The sequence below is a fragment of the Aythya marila genome (genome assembly GCF_965140915.1).
Source record: "Aythya marila genome assembly, chromosome: 30".
Lineage (NCBI taxonomy): Eukaryota > Metazoa > Chordata > Aves > Anseriformes > Anatidae > Aythya > Aythya marila.
In genome coordinates, this window is record NC_139071.1 from 692,207 (window position 1) to 712,285 (window position 20,079).

The 20,079-nt window shown below is 69.2% G+C and overlaps 4 protein-coding genes across 6 annotated transcripts; 2 read left to right on the top strand and 2 right to left on the bottom strand.

Annotated features, from left to right (window-relative positions):
* Positions 1-1,044: 1,044 nt before the first annotated feature.
* On the bottom strand, positions 1,045-2,628 carry LOC309888708 (retinol dehydrogenase 16-like; the record flags this gene model as incomplete). 2 transcript variants are annotated; one of them, XM_082781197.1, is made up of 4 exons in its annotated part: positions 1,045-1,396; positions 1,467-1,630; positions 1,976-2,234; positions 2,313-2,628. In XM_082781197.1, 4 exons carry the CDS (start codon positions 2,626-2,628, stop codon positions 1,167-1,169), a joined length of 969 nt encoding a protein of 322 aa, XP_082637323.1. In that variant the 3' UTR covers positions 1,045-1,166. The 2 variants fall into 2 exon arrangements, with proteins under 2 accessions (XP_082637323.1, XP_082637322.1); XM_082781196.1 differs by having other exon boundaries at positions 1,976-2,628.
* Positions 2,629-4,194: 1,566 nt separating this feature from the next.
* On the bottom strand, positions 4,195-9,051 carry LOC309888839 (uncharacterized protein; the record flags this gene model as incomplete). Its single annotated transcript, XM_082781444.1, has 8 exons — positions 8,166-9,051; positions 7,829-8,087; positions 7,590-7,753; positions 7,243-7,441; positions 5,685-6,166; positions 5,348-5,606; positions 4,574-4,737; positions 4,195-4,412 (listed from the first exon to the last, which is right to left on the bottom strand). The coding sequence occupies exons 1-8, from the start codon at positions 8,491-8,493 to the stop codon at positions 4,195-4,197; spliced, it is 2,073 nt and encodes a 690-aa protein (XP_082637570.1). The 5' UTR covers positions 8,494-9,051.
* A 188-nt stretch (positions 9,052-9,239) lies between these two features.
* On the top strand, positions 9,240-12,180 carry PRIM1 (DNA primase subunit 1). The gene is made up of 13 exons (XM_082781357.1): positions 9,240-9,396; positions 9,547-9,704; positions 9,959-10,065; positions 10,175-10,248; positions 10,461-10,597; positions 10,663-10,721; positions 10,800-10,911; positions 11,004-11,093; positions 11,181-11,325; positions 11,397-11,466; positions 11,544-11,629; positions 11,716-11,814; positions 11,912-12,180. Exons 1-13 carry the CDS (start codon positions 9,294-9,296, stop codon positions 11,929-11,931), a joined length of 1,260 nt encoding a protein of 419 aa, XP_082637483.1. The 5' UTR covers positions 9,240-9,293; the 3' UTR covers positions 11,932-12,180.
* A 187-nt stretch (positions 12,181-12,367) lies between these two features.
* On the top strand, positions 12,368-19,564 carry NACA (nascent polypeptide associated complex subunit alpha). Of its 2 annotated transcripts, XM_082781316.1 has the most exons (9): positions 12,374-12,453; positions 12,815-12,886; positions 14,355-16,568; positions 17,616-17,701; positions 17,796-17,873; positions 18,349-18,495; positions 18,590-18,718; positions 19,107-19,229; positions 19,435-19,564. In XM_082781316.1, exons 2-9 carry the CDS (start codon positions 12,817-12,819, stop codon positions 19,447-19,449), a joined length of 2,862 nt encoding a protein of 953 aa, XP_082637442.1. In that variant the 5' UTR covers positions 12,374-12,453; positions 12,815-12,816; the 3' UTR covers positions 19,450-19,564. The 2 variants fall into 2 exon arrangements, with proteins under 2 accessions (XP_082637443.1, XP_082637442.1); XM_082781317.1 differs by lacking the exon at positions 14,355-16,568 and having other exon boundaries at positions 12,368-12,453.
* Positions 19,565-20,079: the final 515 nt, after the last annotated feature.

Consider the following 20,079-nt stretch of genomic DNA (forward strand, 5'->3'; position numbering starts at 1 on the left):
CGGGAGGGGCAGCTGGGGGAGCTCAGCTGGGGGGGGGTGTCCCTGGGGCACCGGCACTCGAGAGACTTGAAGCCCCGCTGGAGCTTTTACCCCACGGGGCTGAATCTGGGCCCAAAATTCCCGTGGCATTTGTACTTCATGGTTGCCGGCTGCAGGCAGGGCTGCTCTGGGACCAGCCGTTCTCCCAGTGCTGCCCAGCATCGTCACTGTGCTCTGCAGCCCCTGGGGATGTGCAGGGACGTGGTGCCGTGCAGGCTGCTCCCTGTCCGGCTTCTCGCCCCGGCGCTGTCCTGCTCTTGCACCCGAGGGAGAAGCACCGTGGGACTCGGGTGGGTGGGAGCCAGGCTGCTGGTAACGCTGCTCTTACCCTGCAGGCAAGTGCACAACCTAAGGGGCTTGTCTCCCAGCTGATCATCGCTAATCAGCCCTTAATTAGGGTTATAAAAGATGTGAGTTACCGCCCACGCAGCTGATGTGCCGAAACCCAGCAACAGCCACTTGGTGCCAGGGGAGCCTGCAGACAGCGGGGCTGTGCCTCTGGGGGCTTTGCATGGGGCCGGTCCCTGACTGCTCGGATGAAGCCGGGAGCTGGCGGCTGGGGATTTCTCCCCCTGTGCTTAAGGGCACACTGAGAAGGCTGCCCGGGTGCTCCCAGCCAGCTCTCAGCAGCTGAGGGAGGTAGTGAGCTAAGGATAAAGGCACCCAGAGCACTACAGAACCATGCGGCAGCTCTGGAGCCTGTGGGTCTGGCATGCGGGTAAGCGTTTGGCCCTAAATACCCCCCAAAACCAAATAAAAGCCTGGAGGGAGGCTGCACTGGGGTTGTTCTCCCTGCAGGCCACGGCTGGTGGCCAGGGGACCGGTGTCTGCACCCCACACACCAAGCTGTGCGAGGTGTCCTTGGGGTCTGGTGTCTGGGGAGGTGGGAGAGCCGAGGAAGGCTGCTGCTGCCCAAAAGGACGCTGCAGGACCCCCGCAGGGCTGTCGGGGCAGAGCTGTCTCCACGGCCCTGATGCTCACAGCTGCTCTGGGAAAAACTTGGGTGTGCCTTGAGCAGAGCGGGTGGCCCAGGACTGCATCCCCAGCTCTGAGGATGGAGCTCTCCATGGGAAGCCCCCTTCCCACCAGCTTTATTGAGCAGCGTAACACGGACAGAGACACACGTCTCAGGGGCGTGCAGGTGTCCCCCCGGCTGGGATGGGCAGGAAAAAAGCGCTGATGGTGTCGGAGAGCCAGGCCGGGCAGTAGCTGAGCGGCAGGAAGGCGAGCTGGGCGTCCCAGCCGGCCGTGTAGCGGCTGCGGGGGCAGCGGGCGAGCAGCGCGTGCTCCATGCAGCCGGTGACGATGCACAGGCGGGAGCTGCTCAAGCGGTGCAGCAGGGCCATGTACCGGGCATCTGGGGGGGACAAATGGGGGTCAGCAGCACAGCCCCGGGGGTGTGAGGGCTGGGGAGAGGGGGTACTCACAGGTCTCCAGGTAGTGGGGGCCGTAGGCTGCCTGGATCTCTGCTGGGAGCCTCTCCCAGAGGTGCTGCAAGGCCTTCACCAGCCCCCCGGGGTCGGTCATCCCCGTCTGGAAGCCACCGGGTTCGATGATGGAGATCTGCACCCCAAAGGGGCGCATCTCACGCCTGGCCGGGGAGGGGGCCATCAGCACCCCAGGGACCAGGCATTGCGAGGCAATGGGGACCCCACTGACACCTCTCTGTTCCCCAGGTGGCAGCTGGGGAGCCCTCGCCTCTCCCTGTGGTTCCTCAAAACCCTTCTCTGCTTGCACAACCGCTGGCTTCAGCCTTGCCCAAGTTTCCCAACCCACAGGGACATCTTTCACAAACCCTCCCCGTGGCTCAATGCTCATCTCAGCTGCGGGGATGGGAGGCAGCTGGGCACAACTCAAAGCCCCACATGGGGAAAGCAGGGCACAGCTGCCCAGCACATGGGAGCCCCTAGTGGGATGAGGCTGGCCTCCCCCATACCTGAGGCTGTCGGAGAAGGCCTCCACGCCGTACTTGGAGGGGCAGTACCCCCCGCCGAAGAAGGCGATCCGGCCCATCACGCTCGCCACGTTGACCACCCGGCCCCGGGCTCTGCGCACCAGGGGCAGGAAGCTCAGCGTCACCTCGATGAGGCCGACCAGGTTGACGTCCAGCACCTTGACAAAGTCGTCCTTGCTCAGCCACTCATTGGGGGCAGAGGGGATAGCGATCCCGGCGTTGTTCACCAGCCCCCAGAGCCCTGGGGAGGGGATGGGGTGACACAGGCTCTCTGCCCCCTTGCCGTGCTCCCAGCCCCAGCCGTGTCCCCCCGTCCTACCTCGGTCACCCACGCGCTCCCGCACCCAGGTGGTGGCGGCGGCGATGCTGGCGCTGGAGGTGACGTCCAGGAGGACGGTCTGCAAGCGCTGCGAGGTGGCCGCCCGCAGCCTGGCGGCCCCCAGCTCCGTCAGGCAGCCCGCCAGCACCCGCAGCCCCCGCGCATCCAGCTGCCGTGCCAGCAGGCTGCCGAAGCCCGAGTCGCAGCCCGTGATCAGCACAAACTTCTCCGAGAGGCCGGGCACCGTCTGACGCTCCCGGTGCCAGCGCCGCAGCCACAACAGCCCCGCCAGCACCGCCGCCAGCCACAGCCACATCCTTGCTGGAGCTCGGCTCTGGGGGAAGGAAGAGGCAGTGTCCCGTGTGCTGCCCTGGGGTGAAGGCTGGGTCCTGGGGAGCGGTCAGGGACTGGTGGCGTCTGGGTTGGAGCAGCTGCTGCTGCGCCTCGGGAGCTGTTAGTTTCAGCCATCGGACGGCTCTCCTGAGTACGAAGCCTTAGGGGCTTTTCCCTGGTGCTGGGTGGTCTTTGGATTTCAGGTGTGAGGCCCTGCACTTCCCGGCTGGCTGCTGCCCGTGGGAGCCTGTTGCAGCCAGTGCTCCTCGGGTGGGCACACTCGCAGCAGGTACGGGTTCAAGGCTCTCTGTCCTACCTGGCCCCCGCATCTCCCTCGGACCCCAACCACCCGTTCTGCTCAGCACTCGGTGGCTGTTTCCTTCTGGCCCTCTTACACACGAGCTTTTGTCCTCAGTGTGACTAAGAAGCACCAAGGACATGTTTTTGGTGGAGCCTTGCTGTCCTCCCCCTGATCGTGACGCCGCTCTGCCACTGTCCCTGCAGCAGCACGATGGGCTGGGGACCTTCAGAGCAGAGCCCACCTCACCTCCCCCTCAGAGCAAGCTCCTGCCATAGCAGTGTTTGGATGCCCTTGAGCCAGCTGTGTCTGACCCTTCCTGAACCTCCCTCCAGATGTGCCTGACCCAGCCAGAGGAGCTGCCCCTTGTGAACGCTGCGGCCCCAACCCCGGGGTTACCTGGGCAGGTCCTGTGCTGCTCTGGTCCCACTCAGTGAAGGTCTGTCGCAGCCCATCCTGGTGTGGGGGCTGTATAAATAGAGGCTGGTGTGCACCAGCCCCAGCCCAGGTATTGAGCAGCAGCTGGGGGAAGAGCCAGAAACCCGAATTGCAGAAGAGGCTGGATTGCACCAGCTCCCGTGATAAAACTCCATTTCTTAATTGCAATTCACTGCTTCATCTTGCACAGATCCACGTGCTGGGAGCTCTGCTTTGGCCTCCGGTAGCTGCCTGTGCTGGCAGAGCTAGCTTGGACCCTTCTGGACACAGTGCTGGGCTGAGTTTGCCCAGCTCAGAAGCCTTGGGGCGGCTGCTTTGTCCCCTTTACTCGGGGCAAGCAGCGAAGGGGCTGGGGTGAGCTCAGAGCAGCAAAGCGGGGCTGGGGGCTCCCCTGGCTGCCCGCTGCAGTGCTCAGTCCCTTTCCCAGCCCCTCTGCCCGTGGAGCACGGAGCTGGCTGCTGCATCTCGTGGCACCTGGGTGTCCCCAGCACCAGGGCACAGTGAAGTGAGCAGGGGCTGGTGCAGGCGGAGAGGCTCACACAGCTGTGCCAACACCTCTGTCCTGTCTCTCCTGGTGCAGGCAGGGGCATGGCCTCGGTGCGCTGTCTGAGGGAGGGGACACAGCTAAAAAGAAAAGCCCTGCCGTGAAGGGAAGAGAATATTGTCTTTATTCAGCAGCAAACCTGTTTGCTAGCAGGTGACAGCGAGTTGCAGGATGTAGGCCGAGCTAGGAATTTAGGAACTTCTCCGCACGGCTTCAGCTGCGGGGCGATGCCAGATCTCAGCCCCTGGCTGCTGCTGTCTGCAGCGACCTCAGGCTTTCTGGTCAGGTTTGGGGTAGGACCAGGTCAGGATCACGTCGGCGAGGGAGGAGGGCAGGTAGCTGAGGGGGATGTAGAGCAGCTTGGCGTCCCAGCCGGCCGAGTAGCGGGCGCGCGGGTAGCGGCTGGTCAGCGCGTGCTCCATGCAGTCCGTGACCAGCGAGAGGTTGGAGTTGCACCTCTTGTGCATCTTCTTGGCTCCTGCCAGAACTGCAGAGGCAGAAGGGGCCGGGCGGGTGCTGAGCCTCGTGCCAAAGGCAACTGAATGGCTCCACTGGCTCTCAGGGCGGCTGGACACCCTGCTGCCCCGGGGTGGGCTTTGGCTTCGGGGAGGGAGGACCGTGGCTTTAGCTTCGAGGTGGTGTACTTACAGTCCTTCAAGTAATTCTCCCCGTAGCCTGCTTTCGTTTCATCCGAGACCTTCTCCCAGGTGCTAAGAAAACACTTCTCCAGGTTCTCAGCGCTGGTGATTGCTGTCTTGAAGTAGCCTGGCTCGATGATGCTGACCTTCACCCCGAAGTGGCGCATCTCAAGCCTGGAAGGGTCCGAGCCCCGTGGGACCAGATTCCGGCAGCCAGCACGGGGCCGCGCAGGATGCACGGCAGCCTCGTGACAGGGGACTGTGGGGGGATCCTGAACACGCCAGCACACCCCATGCCAGCCCCAGCACGCGTCCAAGGCGGTTCGTGAGCAAATGTTTGCAGAGCCTGGATGGGATGGGGTCAGCACAGACCTCGGGGACGTTCCCCCGGGATCTGGAGCAGGGGCAAGGTCCAAGCAGGAGGTTCCCTGCCCAGGCAGGTGGTGTCAGCCTGCAGCCAGCAGCCTCCCCTGCAGCCAAGCAGATCCAGTATGCGGGGGAACGAAATCAAAGCCCTGCCACATCCTTCACCATCCCCTCCCTTGGGCTGCCTCCGCATGTTCTGGGCTGAACCAGAGCGGAGGCTGCCAGCAGTGGGCAGCACACCGTGTGGGTGGGCGCTGCGTCCCCAAAGGCCCTCCTCGTGCATCTGGTGGCAGCAGCTCCAACAAGCCCACATGTGCTTGCTAGGGGTGGCAGAGGAAGGGGTCTGCGCAGATGAAGGCTCTGTCAGAGAAGCGAAGCAGCCTGAAGAACCAGCAGCAGGCTCTGCACGTGGACTTACCGGAGGCTGTCGGAGAAGGCCTCCACGCCGTACTTGGAGGGGCAGTACCCCCCGCCGAAGAAGGCGATCCGGCCCATCACGCTCGCCACATTGACCACCCGGCCCCGGGCTCTGCGCACCAGGGGCAGGAAGCTCAGCGTCACCTCAATGAGGCCGACCAGGTTGACGTTCAGCACCTTGACAAAGTCGTCCTTGCTCAGCCACTCGTTGGGGGCAGTGGGGATAGCGATCCCGGCGTTGTTCACCAGCCCCCAGAGCCCTGGGGAGGGGATGGGGTGACACAGGCTCTCTGCCCCCTTGCTGTGCCCCCAGCCCCAGCTGTGTCCCCCCGTCCTACCTCGGTCACCCACGCGCTCCCGCACCCAGGCGGTGGCGGCGGCGATGCTGGCACTGGAGGTGACGTCCAGGAGGACGGTCTGCAGGCGCTGCGAGGTGGCTGCCCGCAGCCTGGTGGCCCCCGGCTCCGTCAGGCAGCCCGCCAGCACCCGCAGCCCCCGCGCGTCCAGCTGCCGTGCCAGCAGGCTGCCGAAGCCCGAGTCGCAGCCCGTGATCAGCACGAACTTCTCCGAGAGGCCGGGCACCGTCTGACGCTCCCGGTGCCAGCGCCGCAGCCACAACAGCCCCGCCAGCACCGCCACCAGCCACAGCCACGGCCCCATCCCGGGCAGGAGTTCAGGGCTCAGCGAGCGGAGCAGAGACGCTCGGGGGGTGAGTGGGAGCAGGCACTGCTGCAGCCGCAAGCACTGGATCAGGCCCACACCGACCTTGGACCTGCCCAGCCCTGCAGGGCTCGGTAAATCAGTGCCGGTGGTGGGGCCGGATCAGGGGCACACGGCGCTGTGCCAGTGGCTGAGGCTGCAGCCGAGCCTGGGGAGGCACAGGCAGGGGACTCAGCCCCACGGTGCGTCCCTTTCCAGGCTGGGTCCTGGGCAGGAGTGTGGTGGTTGCCTGCCCCGTTCTGGTGTTGGCAGCTGGGGCGTGCTGGAGGCGTCTCGCTGCAGGCACTGCCCTGGGCCGCGTCTTACGGCAGCATTACGGAAGGAGCCTGAAGGAGCAGGCGCTGCGTTTCCTAACGCCGCTCACTTCTGCTTTTATCACGGGCATCTGGTGGCTCTGGGAACCAGAGCTGGAGAGCAGCAAGAAGCTGCGCTGAGCTTGTAGGCACACGCCTGCACAGACAGTGCCCACAAATCATTCCTGCACTCCCCGCGGCATCGCTGAGCCTCCCCCCTGCCCCCTTGCAAACCAGCCCAGGGGCAGCCTGTTGTTGGCACAGGGCTGCAGCACGTCCTGCTGCAGCTTTTGTCTTTGGTCCTTGGGGTTTTGGCTGGGTCTGCGCCCACACAGGCACCCCACGGACCTGTCCTCCCCCCTGCCTGATGCAGCCCCCTGGCTGCTCCCCCTGCACACAGAGGGCATCAGAGGGGAGCGGGGGACAGCCCCTGTGGAGCCTGGGGCCAGCGAGGGCTGAGCTGTGTTGCCCCAAGAGCGGGGCGAGCACCGCACTGGGGTCTTCTGGGGCCAGGAAGGAGCTTCAGTCCCTCACAGTCCTCCCAGTCCCTGTGGTCGTTCCTCTGCCTGGCAGTGTTTGATGCCTCACCCCATCCCCAGGGATGCCCCTGTCCTCCCCTTCCCTCCTGGCGAACCAGGCTGCCCCTGTTCCTTGCTGCTTTGTGCAGCGCAAAACCCCCGAGAGCAAAGAGCAGTGGGCGGGGGCGAGGCAGCGACAGTGGCTACGCAACACACGAAGACACTCGGGGCAGTGTTGCTTTCTATGAAATGGGTGCAACCGTCAACAACCGACTGGAGCCAGCGGGGCCTGGGACACATGCCTGATGCCGGGGGGGCCATGAGCAGCACCGTGCCGGGCACCGGCTGTGCCCTTAGCACACTACAAGGTGCTCCTGGTGGCGAGCAGGCGGTCAGCCCAGGCGCTGGGCAGGTAGGACAGGGGGATGTAGAAGAGTCTGGCATCCAGACCGCACCCGTAGCGAGTGCGCGGGTACTTGGCCGTCAGCGCGTGCTCCATGGCGTTGGTGACAAGGGAGAGCTTGGGGTTGGCTGTGGTGATGAAATGCTGAAAATTGCTGTTGTCTGCAGAGGGGAAGAGAGAAGCAGGAGCTGGCTGGGCGCCCCGTGCCACGCTGAGATTTAACCCAGTCAGGGCAGAGTGTTTTGTTTCCCTTCCCCTGCCGCAGGATCACAGCCACAGCCCCCTGGAGCCCCTGGCACCCGCACTCACAGGCCTGGAAGTACTGCTGCCCGTACTCCTGCTTGACCTCGCTGGGCGCGCGGTCCCACGCCCGCACGATGCTCTGCTTTGCCTCGGCAGAGTCCAGGATGTTGGTCCCGAAGCAGCCAGGCTCAATGATGGACACCTTCACCCCGAAATCCAGGAGCTCGCGCCTGGAAGGCAGCAGTGAGTGCAGTGCAGCAGGGATTGGGGCTGGGAGAGGGACAGGGGGCTGGGACTGGGGGTACCTGAGGCTGTCGGAGAAGGCCTCCACACCGTACTTGGAGGGGCAGTACCCCCCTCCCACCAGGGCAATGCGCCCCACCATGCTCGCCACATTGACCACCCGGCCCCGGGCTCTGCGCACCAGGGGCAGGAAGCTCAGCGTCACCTCGATGAGGCCGACCAGGTTGACGTCCAGCACCTTGACAAAGTCGTCCTTGCTCAGCCACTCGTTGGGGCCAACCGGGTGGAAGATCCCAGCATTGTTCACCAGCCCCCAGAGCCCTGGGGAGGGGATGGGGTGACACAGGCTCTCTGCCCCCTTGCTGTGCCCCCAGCCCCAGCCGTGTCCCCCCGTCCTACCTTGGTCACCCACGCGCTCCCGTACCCAGGCGGCGGCGGCGGCGATGCTGGCGCTGGAGGTGACGTCCAGGAGGACGGTCTGCAGGCGCTGCGAGGTGGCCGCCCGCAGCCTGGCGGCCCCCGGCTCCGTCAGGCAGCCCGCCAGCACCCGCAGCCCCCGCGCATCCAGCTGCCGTGCCAGCAGGCTGCCGAAGCCCGAGTCGCAGCCCGTGATCAGCACAAACTTCTCCGAGAGGCCGGGCACCGTCTGACGCTCCCGGTGCCAGCGCCGCAGCCACAACAGCCCCGCCAGCACCGCCACCAGCCACAACCACAGCCACGGCCCCATCCCGGGTAGGAGTTCAGGGCTCAGCGAGCGGAGCGGGGACGCTCGGGGGGCGAGCGGGGAATGCGCTGCTGCAGCCGCAAGCACTGGATCAGGCCCACACCGACCTTGGACCCCCGGGACCGGGCAATGACCGCGGGCGGAGCCAGGGGCTGAGCTCCCCGGGGCGCCCCGAGCCCCCCCTGGCCCTCCCCGGCCGCCGGGGCTCGCTGCAGCCCCGTGCCCTGCCCGTGCCCCTCTGGGAGGTGCCGAGCCGAGCCGAGCCGTGCAGGACTGGGGTGGGCTTGGCAGTGCCCAGCCGTGCTGTTCCGTGCCGTTCTGGGCCGTGTCAGGCTCTGCAGTGCCCGTTCCCGAACCGAGCCGAGCTGTGCCGTGCTGGACGGGACTGGGACGTGCCCGGCCGTGCCGTGCCGAGCCGGTCCGGTATATATCAGGTGCTCGAGCGGCCGTTCCCGAACCGAGCCGAGCCGAGCCGTGCTGGACGGGACTGGGACAGACCTTGCAGCGCCCGGCCTTGCCGTGCCGAGCCGAGCTGGTCCGGGCTATGTCGGGTGTTCACGCACCCGTTCCCGAACCGAGCCGAGCCGAGCCGTATCAGGCGGCAGTGCCCGGTCTGTGCCGGCTGCCCTGCCCCCCCGAGCCCCCCCGAGCCCCCCCGTGCCATCCCGTGCCATCCCCCCCGCTCCGTCCCGTCCCGTCCCGTTCCGTTCCGTGCCCCCCCCGCCCTGGCGGTGCCGCCCCCCAGCTCCCGGCGGCCCCCGGGCTCAGGCGGTGCCGCCGCTTCCCGCCCGCCGCCCGGCGCCATGGCGCGGTTCGAGCCGGCGGCGCTGCCCGAGCTGCTCCCGGTGTTTTACCGCCGCCTCTTCCCGCACGGCGCCTACGGCCGCTGGCTCGGTTACGGCGGCGGTGAGCGGCGGGGGGGGCGCGGGCAGGACGGGGCCGGCGGGGCTGGGCCCGGGGGGGGGCGGGGGGAACGGGGGGAACGGGGCGGGGGTCGCTCCGTGCCGGTCCCCCCTCCCCGCCAACCCCGTCCGTGCCCCCCCCCCCCCCTTCCAGCGGCGAAGAACTGCTTCCAGCTGCGGGAGTTCTCCTTCACGCTGCGGGACGATGTCTACGTGCGCTTCCAGTCCTTCGGCAGCCCCCAGGAGCTGGAGCGGGAGCTGCAGAAGATGAACCCCTACAAGATCGACATCGGGGCCGTCTACTCCCACCGGGTGAGTCGCACAACCCCAAAACCCCCAAAGCAGGGTCATTGAGGGGGGGAGAAGCCCCCCAGCATCACCCGGTCCGACCGTCCCCTGCAGCCACCGTCACCCCCTAAACCATGTCCCCCAGCACCACATCCAACCTCCCCTTCAACACTCCAAACCCCGCTCCCACCGGGCTCCCTGACCAGCCGGGGGCTGCGGGAGGATGCCGGCCCCCCCTCTGTGCCCCCCGCCGGGGCTGAGCCGGTCGTGCCCCGCAGCCCAGCCAGCACAACACGGTGCACCTGGGGGCCTTCCAGCCCGTGGAGAAGGAGCTGGTCTTCGACATCGACATGACGGACTACGACGACGTCCGGACGTGCTGCAGGTTACCGGGGGCGCTGGCAGCGTGGCCCCGGCCCCAACAAGGTGGAATAGTTGGGGAGGGGCACGGCACGGCCGCAGCGCCCGCCTGACCTGCTGCGCTCTGCCCCCAGCTCGGCCGAGATCTGCTCCAAGTGCTGGACCCTGATGACCATCGCTGTTCGCGTCATCGACCGCGCGCTCGTGGGTGAGGGATCCCGGGAACCCCACAGCCCCTGCCGTGCATCGGGGACGCATCCAGACCCTGCTGCCCCTTGCAGCGATGCCCTGAAGAGGGGGCTGGGGGAGCTGCTGCGGGGCTGGAGCGGGAGCAGAGCTGGCACTCAGGGGGTTCTCCCGGCGGGGCTGTAGTGCCACCCGTGCCAGCACGCTCCCGCAGCCCGGCTGTTCCCCCCGCAGAGGACCTGGGCATGAAGCACCGCCTGTGGGTGTACTCGGGCCGGAGAGGCGTCCACTGCTGGGTGTGCGACGACGCGGTGCGGAAGTGGTCCCCGGCGCTGCGCGCGGCCGCCGTGGAGTACCTGACGCTGGTGAAGGTGGGTGCGTGGGGACCGGGCAGCCCTGCCCGCCTCGCCCGCGCTGAGCACCGCTGTCCCCCCAGGGTGGAGCAGAGACCGTGAAGAAAGTGAACCTCTCGGAGCCCATCCACCCCTTCATCAGGTCGGTGGGGACGCGCCTGCCCGGCCCCGCAGCCGCCGGCCACGGGGCGCTGAGCCTCTCCCCGCTCCTCCTCTGCAGGCGGTCGGTGAACGTGGTGGAGAAATACTTCGAGGAGTACGCACTGGTGGGCCAGGACATCCTGGGCAGCCCGGAGCGCTGGGACAAGGTGCTGGCCCTCGTCCCGGAGGATATCCTTCCCGCAGCGGCTCGGGGCCAGGGGAGGGTCCGCACAGGGGAGTGGGGCTGGCAGCAGCTGTGATCAGCCTTAACCGCCGGGCACAGCACCGCGAGCAGCTGCAGGGCGACTTCCCCAAGAAGCGAGACTCGGTGCAGCGCTGGGAGCTGCTGAAGGGCAGGATGGAGCGGACGCGGGTGAGCTCCCAAGGGGCTGTAATAGGGTGAGGGGTGGGTGCTGCAGCCCCTGTGGCTACCCCCTGACCCCCCCCCCCGTCCCTGCAGCGGGCAGCAAGCACCGGGAAGAGCGCACCATGCTACGCAGACTGGGAGATCATGCTGCAGTACTGCTTCCCGCGCCTCGATATCAACGTCAGCAAAGGCGTCGGGCACTTGCTGAAGAGCCCCTTCAGCGTCCACCCCAAAACAGGTCAGTCTGGCCGCCTGCAGGGCCGGGACGTGGGGCCGGCCACCTCCGGCAGCGACTCCCCTTTCTTGCAGGCCGCATCTCGGTGCCGCTGGATCTGCAGAGGCTGGACCAGTTTGACCCATTTGCCGTCCCCACCATCAGGTGGGCCAGCAGAGGGGGTCCCCGGGTGGGTCCTGGCTCTGCCAGCAGCCCCTGCCACGTCCCAATATCGCCCGCAGCTCCCTGTGCCACGAGCTGGACGCGGCCGGCGATGACGGGGAGCAGGAGGACGGCGGAGAGACGGAGCCAAAGCGGCGTGTGCGGGGTGAGGGGGGCCGCGGCCGGGACGTGGGGGGGTCCCCACCCCAGCGGCGGGCTCCTGCTCCTGCTCAGCCCCCTCTGCTCCTGCAGACTACAAGAGGACGAGCCTGGCGCCGTACGTGCGGGTCTTCGAGCAGTTCCTGGAGGAGATGGAGCGAGCCCGGAGGGGGGAGCGGCTCCAGCGAAGTGGTAAGCGCCGGGAGGAAAAACAGCCAGCCTGGGGACCTGGAGGGGCCCTGTGGCTCTGCTCTTTTCCTGTAAAACTCCTCGTTTCTCCCCTTCCCAGACCTGCAAGGCGATTTCTGACGCTGCTGGGGAGCGCGGTGGCAGCCCCCGTCCTTGCCGTGGGGCCAGCGAGGGACCTGCCTGCCGCCCGTGGGGGCCCGCTGCCATGGGGCAGGGCCCTGACGCCCCCCGGCCGATTTCCCCGGCTCCCTTCCGACCGCCGCAGTTTGTGCCTTTTGTATTTTTTGTACCCTTTTTTTTACCCTGTTTTCGCCTTTTGTACTTTTTGAACGTTTTCTACCCCGTTTTCCATTAAAAAAATTCTGGTCAGCCGCGTGCCTGCCTCCCTGGGCCGCCCTCCCACCGCGGGGCTGGGGTGGGACCCCCGGGACCCTCCCGGGACCCCCCCGGCACCCCCCCAGGGCCCCATTCCCGCTCCCCCCCCCGGACCGTCCGTGCCCCGGAACCTTTGTGCGCGGCCCCGGGGCCGGGCGGGGGTGGGGGCGCTGCCCCGTGTCCCGGAAGCGCTCGGCCCTTCCGGAAGTCGCGCCGCCAGCCGCTCGGTCTCTTTCCGCCGCCATCTTGGGCCCCGCTCCCCGCACGGTGAGCGCCGCCGCCGCCATCCGCCGCCATCCGCCCCCGCGGGGCACCGGGGCCCGGGGGGAGGGCGCGGGAGGGACGATGGCAGCGGGGCCGAGGCCGCCGGGGGCACCCGGGAGGCGGTGGGGAGGGGGGCGACGGGACCGGGGGCGACCGGGAGGGGACCGGGGGGGACCGGCGGGGGCCGGGAGGGGCCTGGGGGGGGCGGCGGAGCGGAGCCGCCGGTACCGGGAGGCCTCCGGGGGCTGCCGGGGGGGCCGAGCGCCGGTGGTGCGGGCAGGGGGAGCTCCCGGCGGCCCCCCCCCGGGCAGGTCCCGGTGCCGCCGCGAGCCCGGTGCCGTTTTGCTTTCCCCGGTGGGCGCAGCGATGCCTGGAGAAGCCACAGAAACCGTCCCGGCCACGGAGCAGGAGCTGCCGCAGCCGCAGGCTGAGACAGGTGAGCGCGGCGGGGGGGGGCCGGGGACGAACCGGGATGAACGGGGGGGGGCCGGCAGCGCTGCGGGGCCGTGCTCGGGGCCGTGCCGGTGGCTGCGGGCGCTGCCTGAGCCCAGCCGGGGCCTCTCGGGGGGGGTTTTGGGGCCGGGACCGCGGTGAGTGCCACGGCACCGGGTGTGGGTACGGGAGGCTCTCGTCGCCAGCCCCGTGTCGTGCCCCGGTACCCGGGGAGGTGTCGCGACAGCCCCGCTCGGTGCTTTCGGGGCCGATTCTCACATCGAGGTGGGGAAGACGCGAGGGGGCCGCTGACGGTGAGCGGGGCCCATCCCGGCAGCACGGCGCGGGGCCGTCTCGGGGATGTGCTGCGTGACACCGTGCCCCGGCCCCGGCAACCGAGGGGCAGAGAGGGTCCTGCTGCGGGTGGGGGGGATCTGGGGGCCGTGGAGAAGCTGCGGGGCCCGGGGGTGCGGGTGGGGAGCCCCCGTCACCGCCTCCTGCCGCCGGGAGCAGGCCTGGGGGGCGGCAGCGGTGCCGGGGGGGCACCGAGCTCCCCGTCTCCATCCCCGTTTCTCCCTCTCAGCCTCATGGAGCGCGGTGAGGCCGGGGAAAGGCGGCCACGAGCACGGCTCGGCTGGTGACACCGTCACCGGGGGCTGTCCCTGGGCAGTGACATGGGACAGGGGCAGCGGCCTCCGCCCCGCCACGGGGGGCTGGCGGTCACCGGGAGACCCCCGGGGGTCCGGCTGCCCTGCGGGGACTGCGTGTGGTGCCCCCGGGGGGGGGACGGCAAAGGAGGGGGCCCCGCGCACGGAGGGGGCTGCCTGGAGGCTTCCCTGGGGGGGGGCAGCGGGGGGGTGAGGATTGGGACCCCCGAGTGGCCCCGGGGTAACTGGGGAAGCGTTTGCACAGCCCCAGCGCGGCTCCTTCCTCCTGGACGCGGTGAGAGGCACCCCTGGGGGGGTGGGGGGGGGGGGAAATTTGGGGCTGTGTGAGCCGGGCTGGGACACCAAGTGCCAAATCCTCCTCCTGCTGGGGGCCCGGCCCCCCCCGCGGGGCTGGTTCTGCTCCCCTGACCGGTGCTGCTGGTCCCACCGGGCCCGCCCAGCGCCGCCCGGCCCTGCCCTGCGTGTGGGGCGCGGGGTGGGGGCTGTCTGCGAGCTGGGGGGGCCCTGCCCCCATTCCCCGTCCTCACCCCTCAGCTCCCGGTGCCCGGGGCCGCCCCGTGTGAGCCCCGCACGGTGCCGGGGCGTCCCCCAACCCCCCGAAGGAGCCCCGTGCACTCCGACATTCCCGGGCTGCCCCTGACCCCGCAGCTCCCCGAAGGCCGGGACTGGGTTTTGGCCGCGCCCCCCCCCCGGTGAGGCCGGGGGCTGGCGGGGGGGCCCTGTCCCCGTCCCTGCCCCGCGGGGTCCCCCCGGGCCCGCGGGGCCGCCCCGCTCTGACGGCAGCGCTCTGTTTCTCTCCCTCAGCTCTTCTCCTCGCTCCTCTGCCCTCGGCCCCCGGCCCCGCTGCCCAGGCTGCCCCCGGGGAGCCGGCCCCGGCCCCCCTGTCCCCCCCCGTGGTCCCCGCCGCGGCATTTCCCGTCTCCTCCGTGCCCCCCCAGCTCCCCGCCCCAGCCTTGCCCCTTCCCCTTAATTCCCCCCCTCCGGCCCCGGGTTCCCCAGGCCCTGCCGCCGCTGTCCCGCTCGGCCCCGTGGCCCCGGGACTCCCCCCCCCGGTGTCCCCCCCCACTGTGGGGCCGTCCCCACCGAGCCCCGTCCGTCCTCCAGCAGCTCTCGGCCCCCCCGCTGCCCCCCCCAGCCCTGTAGGAGCCTCCATGGCCTCAGCCCCTCGCCCCTCTCCTGCCCCCGCCCCTCCCCTCAGCCCTGGGGCAGCCCCAGCTGCTCTTGCCCCCACCCCCCCCTGTCCCGTGGGGGCCCCCCCGCTCTGTACCCAGAGCCCGGGCGCTCCCCCCGTCTGCCCCTTCCCGGCCCCAGCGGTGCCGCTGCCTCCTGCCGCCCCCCAGCCCCCCCTGGCCGCCCCCCCGCGCCCCCCCGTCTTCCTGGCAGCCCCCATGGCGCTGGCCCCACTGCTACCACCTGGGGGGGCCCCCGGGAGCCCCTCTGCGGCCCCCCAGGGCCCGCTGCCCGCAGCCCCCGTCCCTCTGCTGCCCCCGGCAGCTCCGGGGACTGGCGCCCAGCCTGGGGGCCCTGCCCTGGCAGCCCCCGCAGCCCCGGCACCTCCCGGGAGCCCCGACCCCGGTGCCGCCGCCCAGCCCCAAACACCCCCAGCCGCCGCCGTGCCCCCCCCAGCACCGCCGGCGGCTCCGGGGGTCGCTGTGCCCGCTGCTCCTGCCGGCTTCCCACCGGCCGTGCCCGTGTCAGCAGCGCCAGCCACCCCTCCTGCGCCCCCCCCTGCTCCTCCCAGCCCTCTCGGTGCCCCCCCGGCCCCTGCTGCCCCCCCAGCTCCTGCGAGCCCACTCCCTGCCCCCCCAGCCCCTGCCGCCCCCAAATCTCCTCTCTCGAGCCCCCCTACTGCCGCACCACCTCCTGTGGCCCCCCCTGCTCCTCTGAGCCCTCTCAATGCCCCCCCAGCCCCTGCAGCCCCCCCGGCTCCTGCGAGCCCGCTCCCTGCCCCCCCAGCCCCTGCTGCCCTCAAATCTCCCTCGAGCCCCCCTCCTGCCACACCACCTCCTGCTGCCCCCCCAGCCCCTGCTGCCCCCAAATCTCTTCCCTCAAGCCCCCCTACTGTGGCCCCACCAGCTCCGGCTGCCCCCCCTGCAGCCAAAGTGGCTCCCGAGGGCCCAGCCGATGCCCCCCCTGCCACCCCCCCTCCTGTCACACCACCAGGGGCTGCTCCAGCCGCCCCCCCTGCAGCCAAAAAGCCCCCAAAGGGCCCCGCTGCCGCCCCCCCTGCCCCAGCTCCTGCAGCTCCCCCAGCTGCGGCTGCCCCCCCTGCGGCCGAAGCAGCTCCCAAGAGCCCGCTCCCTGCCCCTGCCCCCCCGGCAGCCAAAACTCCCCCCAAGAGCGCTGCTCCTGCCCCCCCTGCCCCAGCTCCGGCTGCCCCCCCTGCAGCCAAAAAGCCCCCCAAGAGCCCGGCTGCTGCCCCAGCTGCCCCCAGTGCCCCAGCTCCTGCAGCTGCCCCAGCTCCGGCCGCCCCCCCTGCGGGCAAGAAGCCCCCCAAGAGCCCAGCCGCTGCCCCCGCTGCGCCCTCTGCCCCTGCTGCCCCAGCTCCTGCAGCCAAAGCGCCTCCCAAGAGCCCCACGGCCCCCCCTGCCCCCCCGGCAGCCAAAGCAGCTCCCGGCACTCAGCCTCCTGCTTCTGCTGCCCCCCCAAAGCCTCCGGCCGATCGCGCCGCCCCCGCGCCCCCAAAACCAGAAGCCAACCCCCCCGCTGCCGCACCGGGGGGCAACCTGGCCCCCCCCGCCTCCCCTGTGCCGACTGCTGCCCCCGCCAAGAAGCAGCCCCCCCCGGCTAAGGCCAGCAAGCCGGCCCCGCGCCCCCCCCCGGCCAAAACTCCCGCGAAAGCCACCGTGGAGGACGACGACGACGACGACCTGCCCCCCCTGCTCCCCCCCGAGGCGCCCGCTGCCGAGCCGCCGCTGCAGCCCGTCCTGGTGGACCTCTCCCCCAGAGCCCCCGCGGCCCCCGCTGCGGCCCCCCCGGCTCCCGCAGCCAAGCCGCCCGTGCTGAGGAACGACAAGGGTATCGGCCGGCCCCGGTTGTGTGTGCATGGAGTGTCACTGGCTGCCCACCAGATACTAACCCCCTCCCCTCACCCCCCCCCGCGGGACCCCCGTGGCGCGGCGGAGGCAGGATTGAGCCCAAGGCTGCCCGCGGGGCGCTGCCGGCCCCGTGCGGCGGCACTAACGGCGTGTTGTGGGGCACGGAGCACGGTGTGGCCTGCGTGCGGGCGTGGCGGCTGCTGCCTGAGCTGGCTTCACGCTCAAACCCCGCGGGGAGCCGCGTGCTTGTGTCTGCTGTGTGCTGAGGGGGGCCCCGGACCGCTGGCGGCCCCCAGGTGCCCCCCCCGCAGCCTGCGCAGGCCTTTGCTGCGGGCTCGGTGCGGCCCGGGATGCAGAGACCCCTCCCCGAGAAGGAAACAGGATGGAATTGAGGTAACAGCTGCATGAGAGCGTGGTGCTCAGCCTGCCCCGTGGGCTGGAGGTGCCCGGTTCTGCTCTGGGCGCTGCCACGTTGCAGATCAAAAAAATCCACGCCGTGGTGTGCGAGGGGATCGCGTGCTGTGGGAGCTGACGGCCCCCGGGGCTTCCCGGGCACTCAGCCCCGATCACGTGGTGAGCTGGGGCTCGTTTGCTCGCCGCGTCGTCAGCTCCCACAGTGCCAGGAGCCCCAAGGGGTGCTGCTGCCGGGTGCTCGTCCTTGAACCCGGGGCCTCGGTGTTGCCTCGGTGTTGCAGTGAGCCCCCAGGCACCCAGGAGCCCCACGGGGCACGGCCCTGGCGCGGGTTTTTTGGCCGCTCTCGGGGAGTTTCCATGCAGTGAGTGCCGGGAGGAGGCAGCTCATGCCCGGTGCTGTCCTGCTGCGTTTGCAGGGAGGGCGCCTCCCGCCAGGTATTGCTCAACCCCGCTGGATGAAACACGGCTGGGGTGGAACTTGTGGCTGTGCCAGCACCTCACGGCACCAGTGGCGCTGCTCACGCCGAGGCAGCGCGGCTCCGTGTGTCCCCAGGCCCTCCTGCTGCCCCGTGCAGGGTTCTGAGCGGGGAAGCTGACACATTTCTTTCGGTAGGGTCCGGAACAGAGTCTGACAGCGATGAATCCGTCCCAGAGCTCGAAGAGCAAGACTCCACACAGGCCACGACACAGCAGGCGCAGGTAGGGAGGAGGAGGGACACGTGCCCGGCCGGGGCAGAGCCCCCAGCACCACCACAGGGTTGTCACCGCTCCCTCTCGTTTGCTCTCCTCGCAGCTTGCAGCAGCGGCTGAAATAGATGAAGAACCCGTCAGCAAAGCAAAACAGAGCCGGAGTGAAAAGAAAGCACGGAAGGTGAGGTGGGAGGCGGACGGGCCGGAGCTGTCTGCAGCAAACAGCCCGGGCTCGGCTCAGGGTTGGGCTTGGCTCAGGTCCCTGGGTGTTCGGGTGCTCACCTCACAAACCTGCTGGGGACAGCAGCCCCTCTCCTCCTGCCCTGGCACCACAGCAGGAGAGGTTTGCGTGATTTATCCAACCTCATTGTGCCCCAAGGCTGGGGGATGCCCCTGGTCACAGCCACAGTCCTTGAGGCTGGAGCGGCTCCGGGTCGTGGTGTGGACCTGTGCTGGACGTTGGGGGCGAGTGCTCCCCCCCCCCAGGCTCCCAGCACCGCATCAATCGTAAATAACGCCCGTGGGCAGCTCCAAAACGCACGCTGCCCTGTGCGTGAGGGCTGCGGTTGCTGGACGGGGCCCCTGGGCAGCAGATGAGCGGGGCTGAGCTGCCTCAGGAGCTCCTCGCCTCATTCCCTTCCTCGCTTGTTTTCCAGGCAATGTCTAAGCTGGGCCTTCGCCAGGTCACAGGAGTCACCAGGGTCACCATCCGGAAATCCAAGAACATCCTCTTCGTCATCACAAAGCCAGACGTGTACAAGAGCCCAGCCTCAGACACCTACATAGTCTTCGGCGAAGCGAAGGTGAGCTGGCCGCGTGGCCGGCTGCTGAGCTGCGAGGGCTGGCTCCCCCCCGCCGCGCAGGGCTGGCCTCACTCACGCTCCTTCCCTCCTGCAGATCGAAGACCTGTCCCAGCAGGCCCAGCTGGCAGCCGCCGAGAAGTTCAAAGTGCAGGGAGAAGCTGTCTCAAACATCCAGGAGAACACACAGACCCCCACTGTGCAGGAGGAGAGCGAGGAAGAAGAGGTGAGCCCTCCCCGTGTAGCCCTGTGGGGCCGGGCGCTGGCCCGTAGACGCGCCGGGGAGCTCCGGAGGCAGGGGCTGGATTTGCAGGCTCGTGGCGTTACCTCCTGCTCCTGCCTGAGCCTCCTTCCCAGCTGCCCCCAGAGGTGGTGTTAAGACACGAGGTTTTCTTTCCTTTCCCTTGCCTTGGGGACAAAAGGAGGTGTGGGGGCTTACCCCGGAGGGTCTGGTCCCAGTCCCTGCCAGAGGAGTGTCTGCAGGGCTGGGGCTTGCCCCAAAGCTTCCTGGGGCCTGAGCAGGAGTGACCCCGATCCACGCGATCCCATTTTCCTCTGCTGGGCACGGAGCAAACTGCGTTCAGCTCAGTCAGCCCCGGGCTCTGTCTCCTCAGGTTGACGAAACCGGTGTGGAGGTGAAAGACATTGAGCTGGTCATGTCTCAGGCGAACGTGTCCCGAGCGAAGGCAGTCCGTGCCCTGAAGAACAACAGTAACGATATTGTAAATGCTATAATGGTGAGTGTCGGCGGCCCGGAAATCTGGGGGGCTGGGGAGGGAGCGGGGTTGGAAGTGGGATTCCATGGGTGGGAGACGCATGTGTACCGCCACGGCACGGCGTTCCTGCGGGGACAAGCAGAGCGAGAGCTTGGGGTTGTGCGGGGCAGGGCAGGGGGCGTGGGGGGGCTGGGACCTGGCTCCTGACTCCTCTTTCTCTCCGCAGGAGTTGACGATGTAGCCATCAGCAGGGAGGAGCCTTTTTTGGTGTTTCAGAGAAAAGTAAAATGCAACTAAATTTAAAATTTGTACTATTTCTATCCATTAATAAAAGTTGTGGCTTATTGTTGGTGAAACCCTTTCCCCCCCTCGCTTTTGGCCTTGCTGCCGGCCCTTCCCTGCTAGCTGAGGCCCCAGGGTGGAGCCTTCCTCTCGGGGAGATCCCGGCCCCGATACCCCCGGCGTGTCCTGCCGGGGCGGAAGAGCACCTGCCCGCGCCCCGTTTCCTTTCTCACGCCTGGTCCAGAGCCTCGGGGGGAGGCCCCGGGGGTCCGGTCTTGGCCTCTCGGTGGGGACCCACGGCCCGTGAGAGGGGAGCGGGGCAGGAGGCGCGGGGCCGTGGCTCTGCAGGGCGCTGCCTGGGGGCCTCCCACGGCCCCGCTGCCCCCTGGGCCTCAGCAGGAGGCACGGGGCCGGGCAGGGGAGCAGCGAATGAACGACGGGGGCAGAACCGGCGGCTGCGGGGGGAGGCAGCGGGGCCCCGCCGGGCCTAGAGCAGGGCCTAGAGCCAGGCCTAAGGCCTAGGCCCAGGCCGCCCCCGTCGCCATGGCAACCGCCGACCTCCCCGTCTCCACGGCAACCGCCCCCCGCC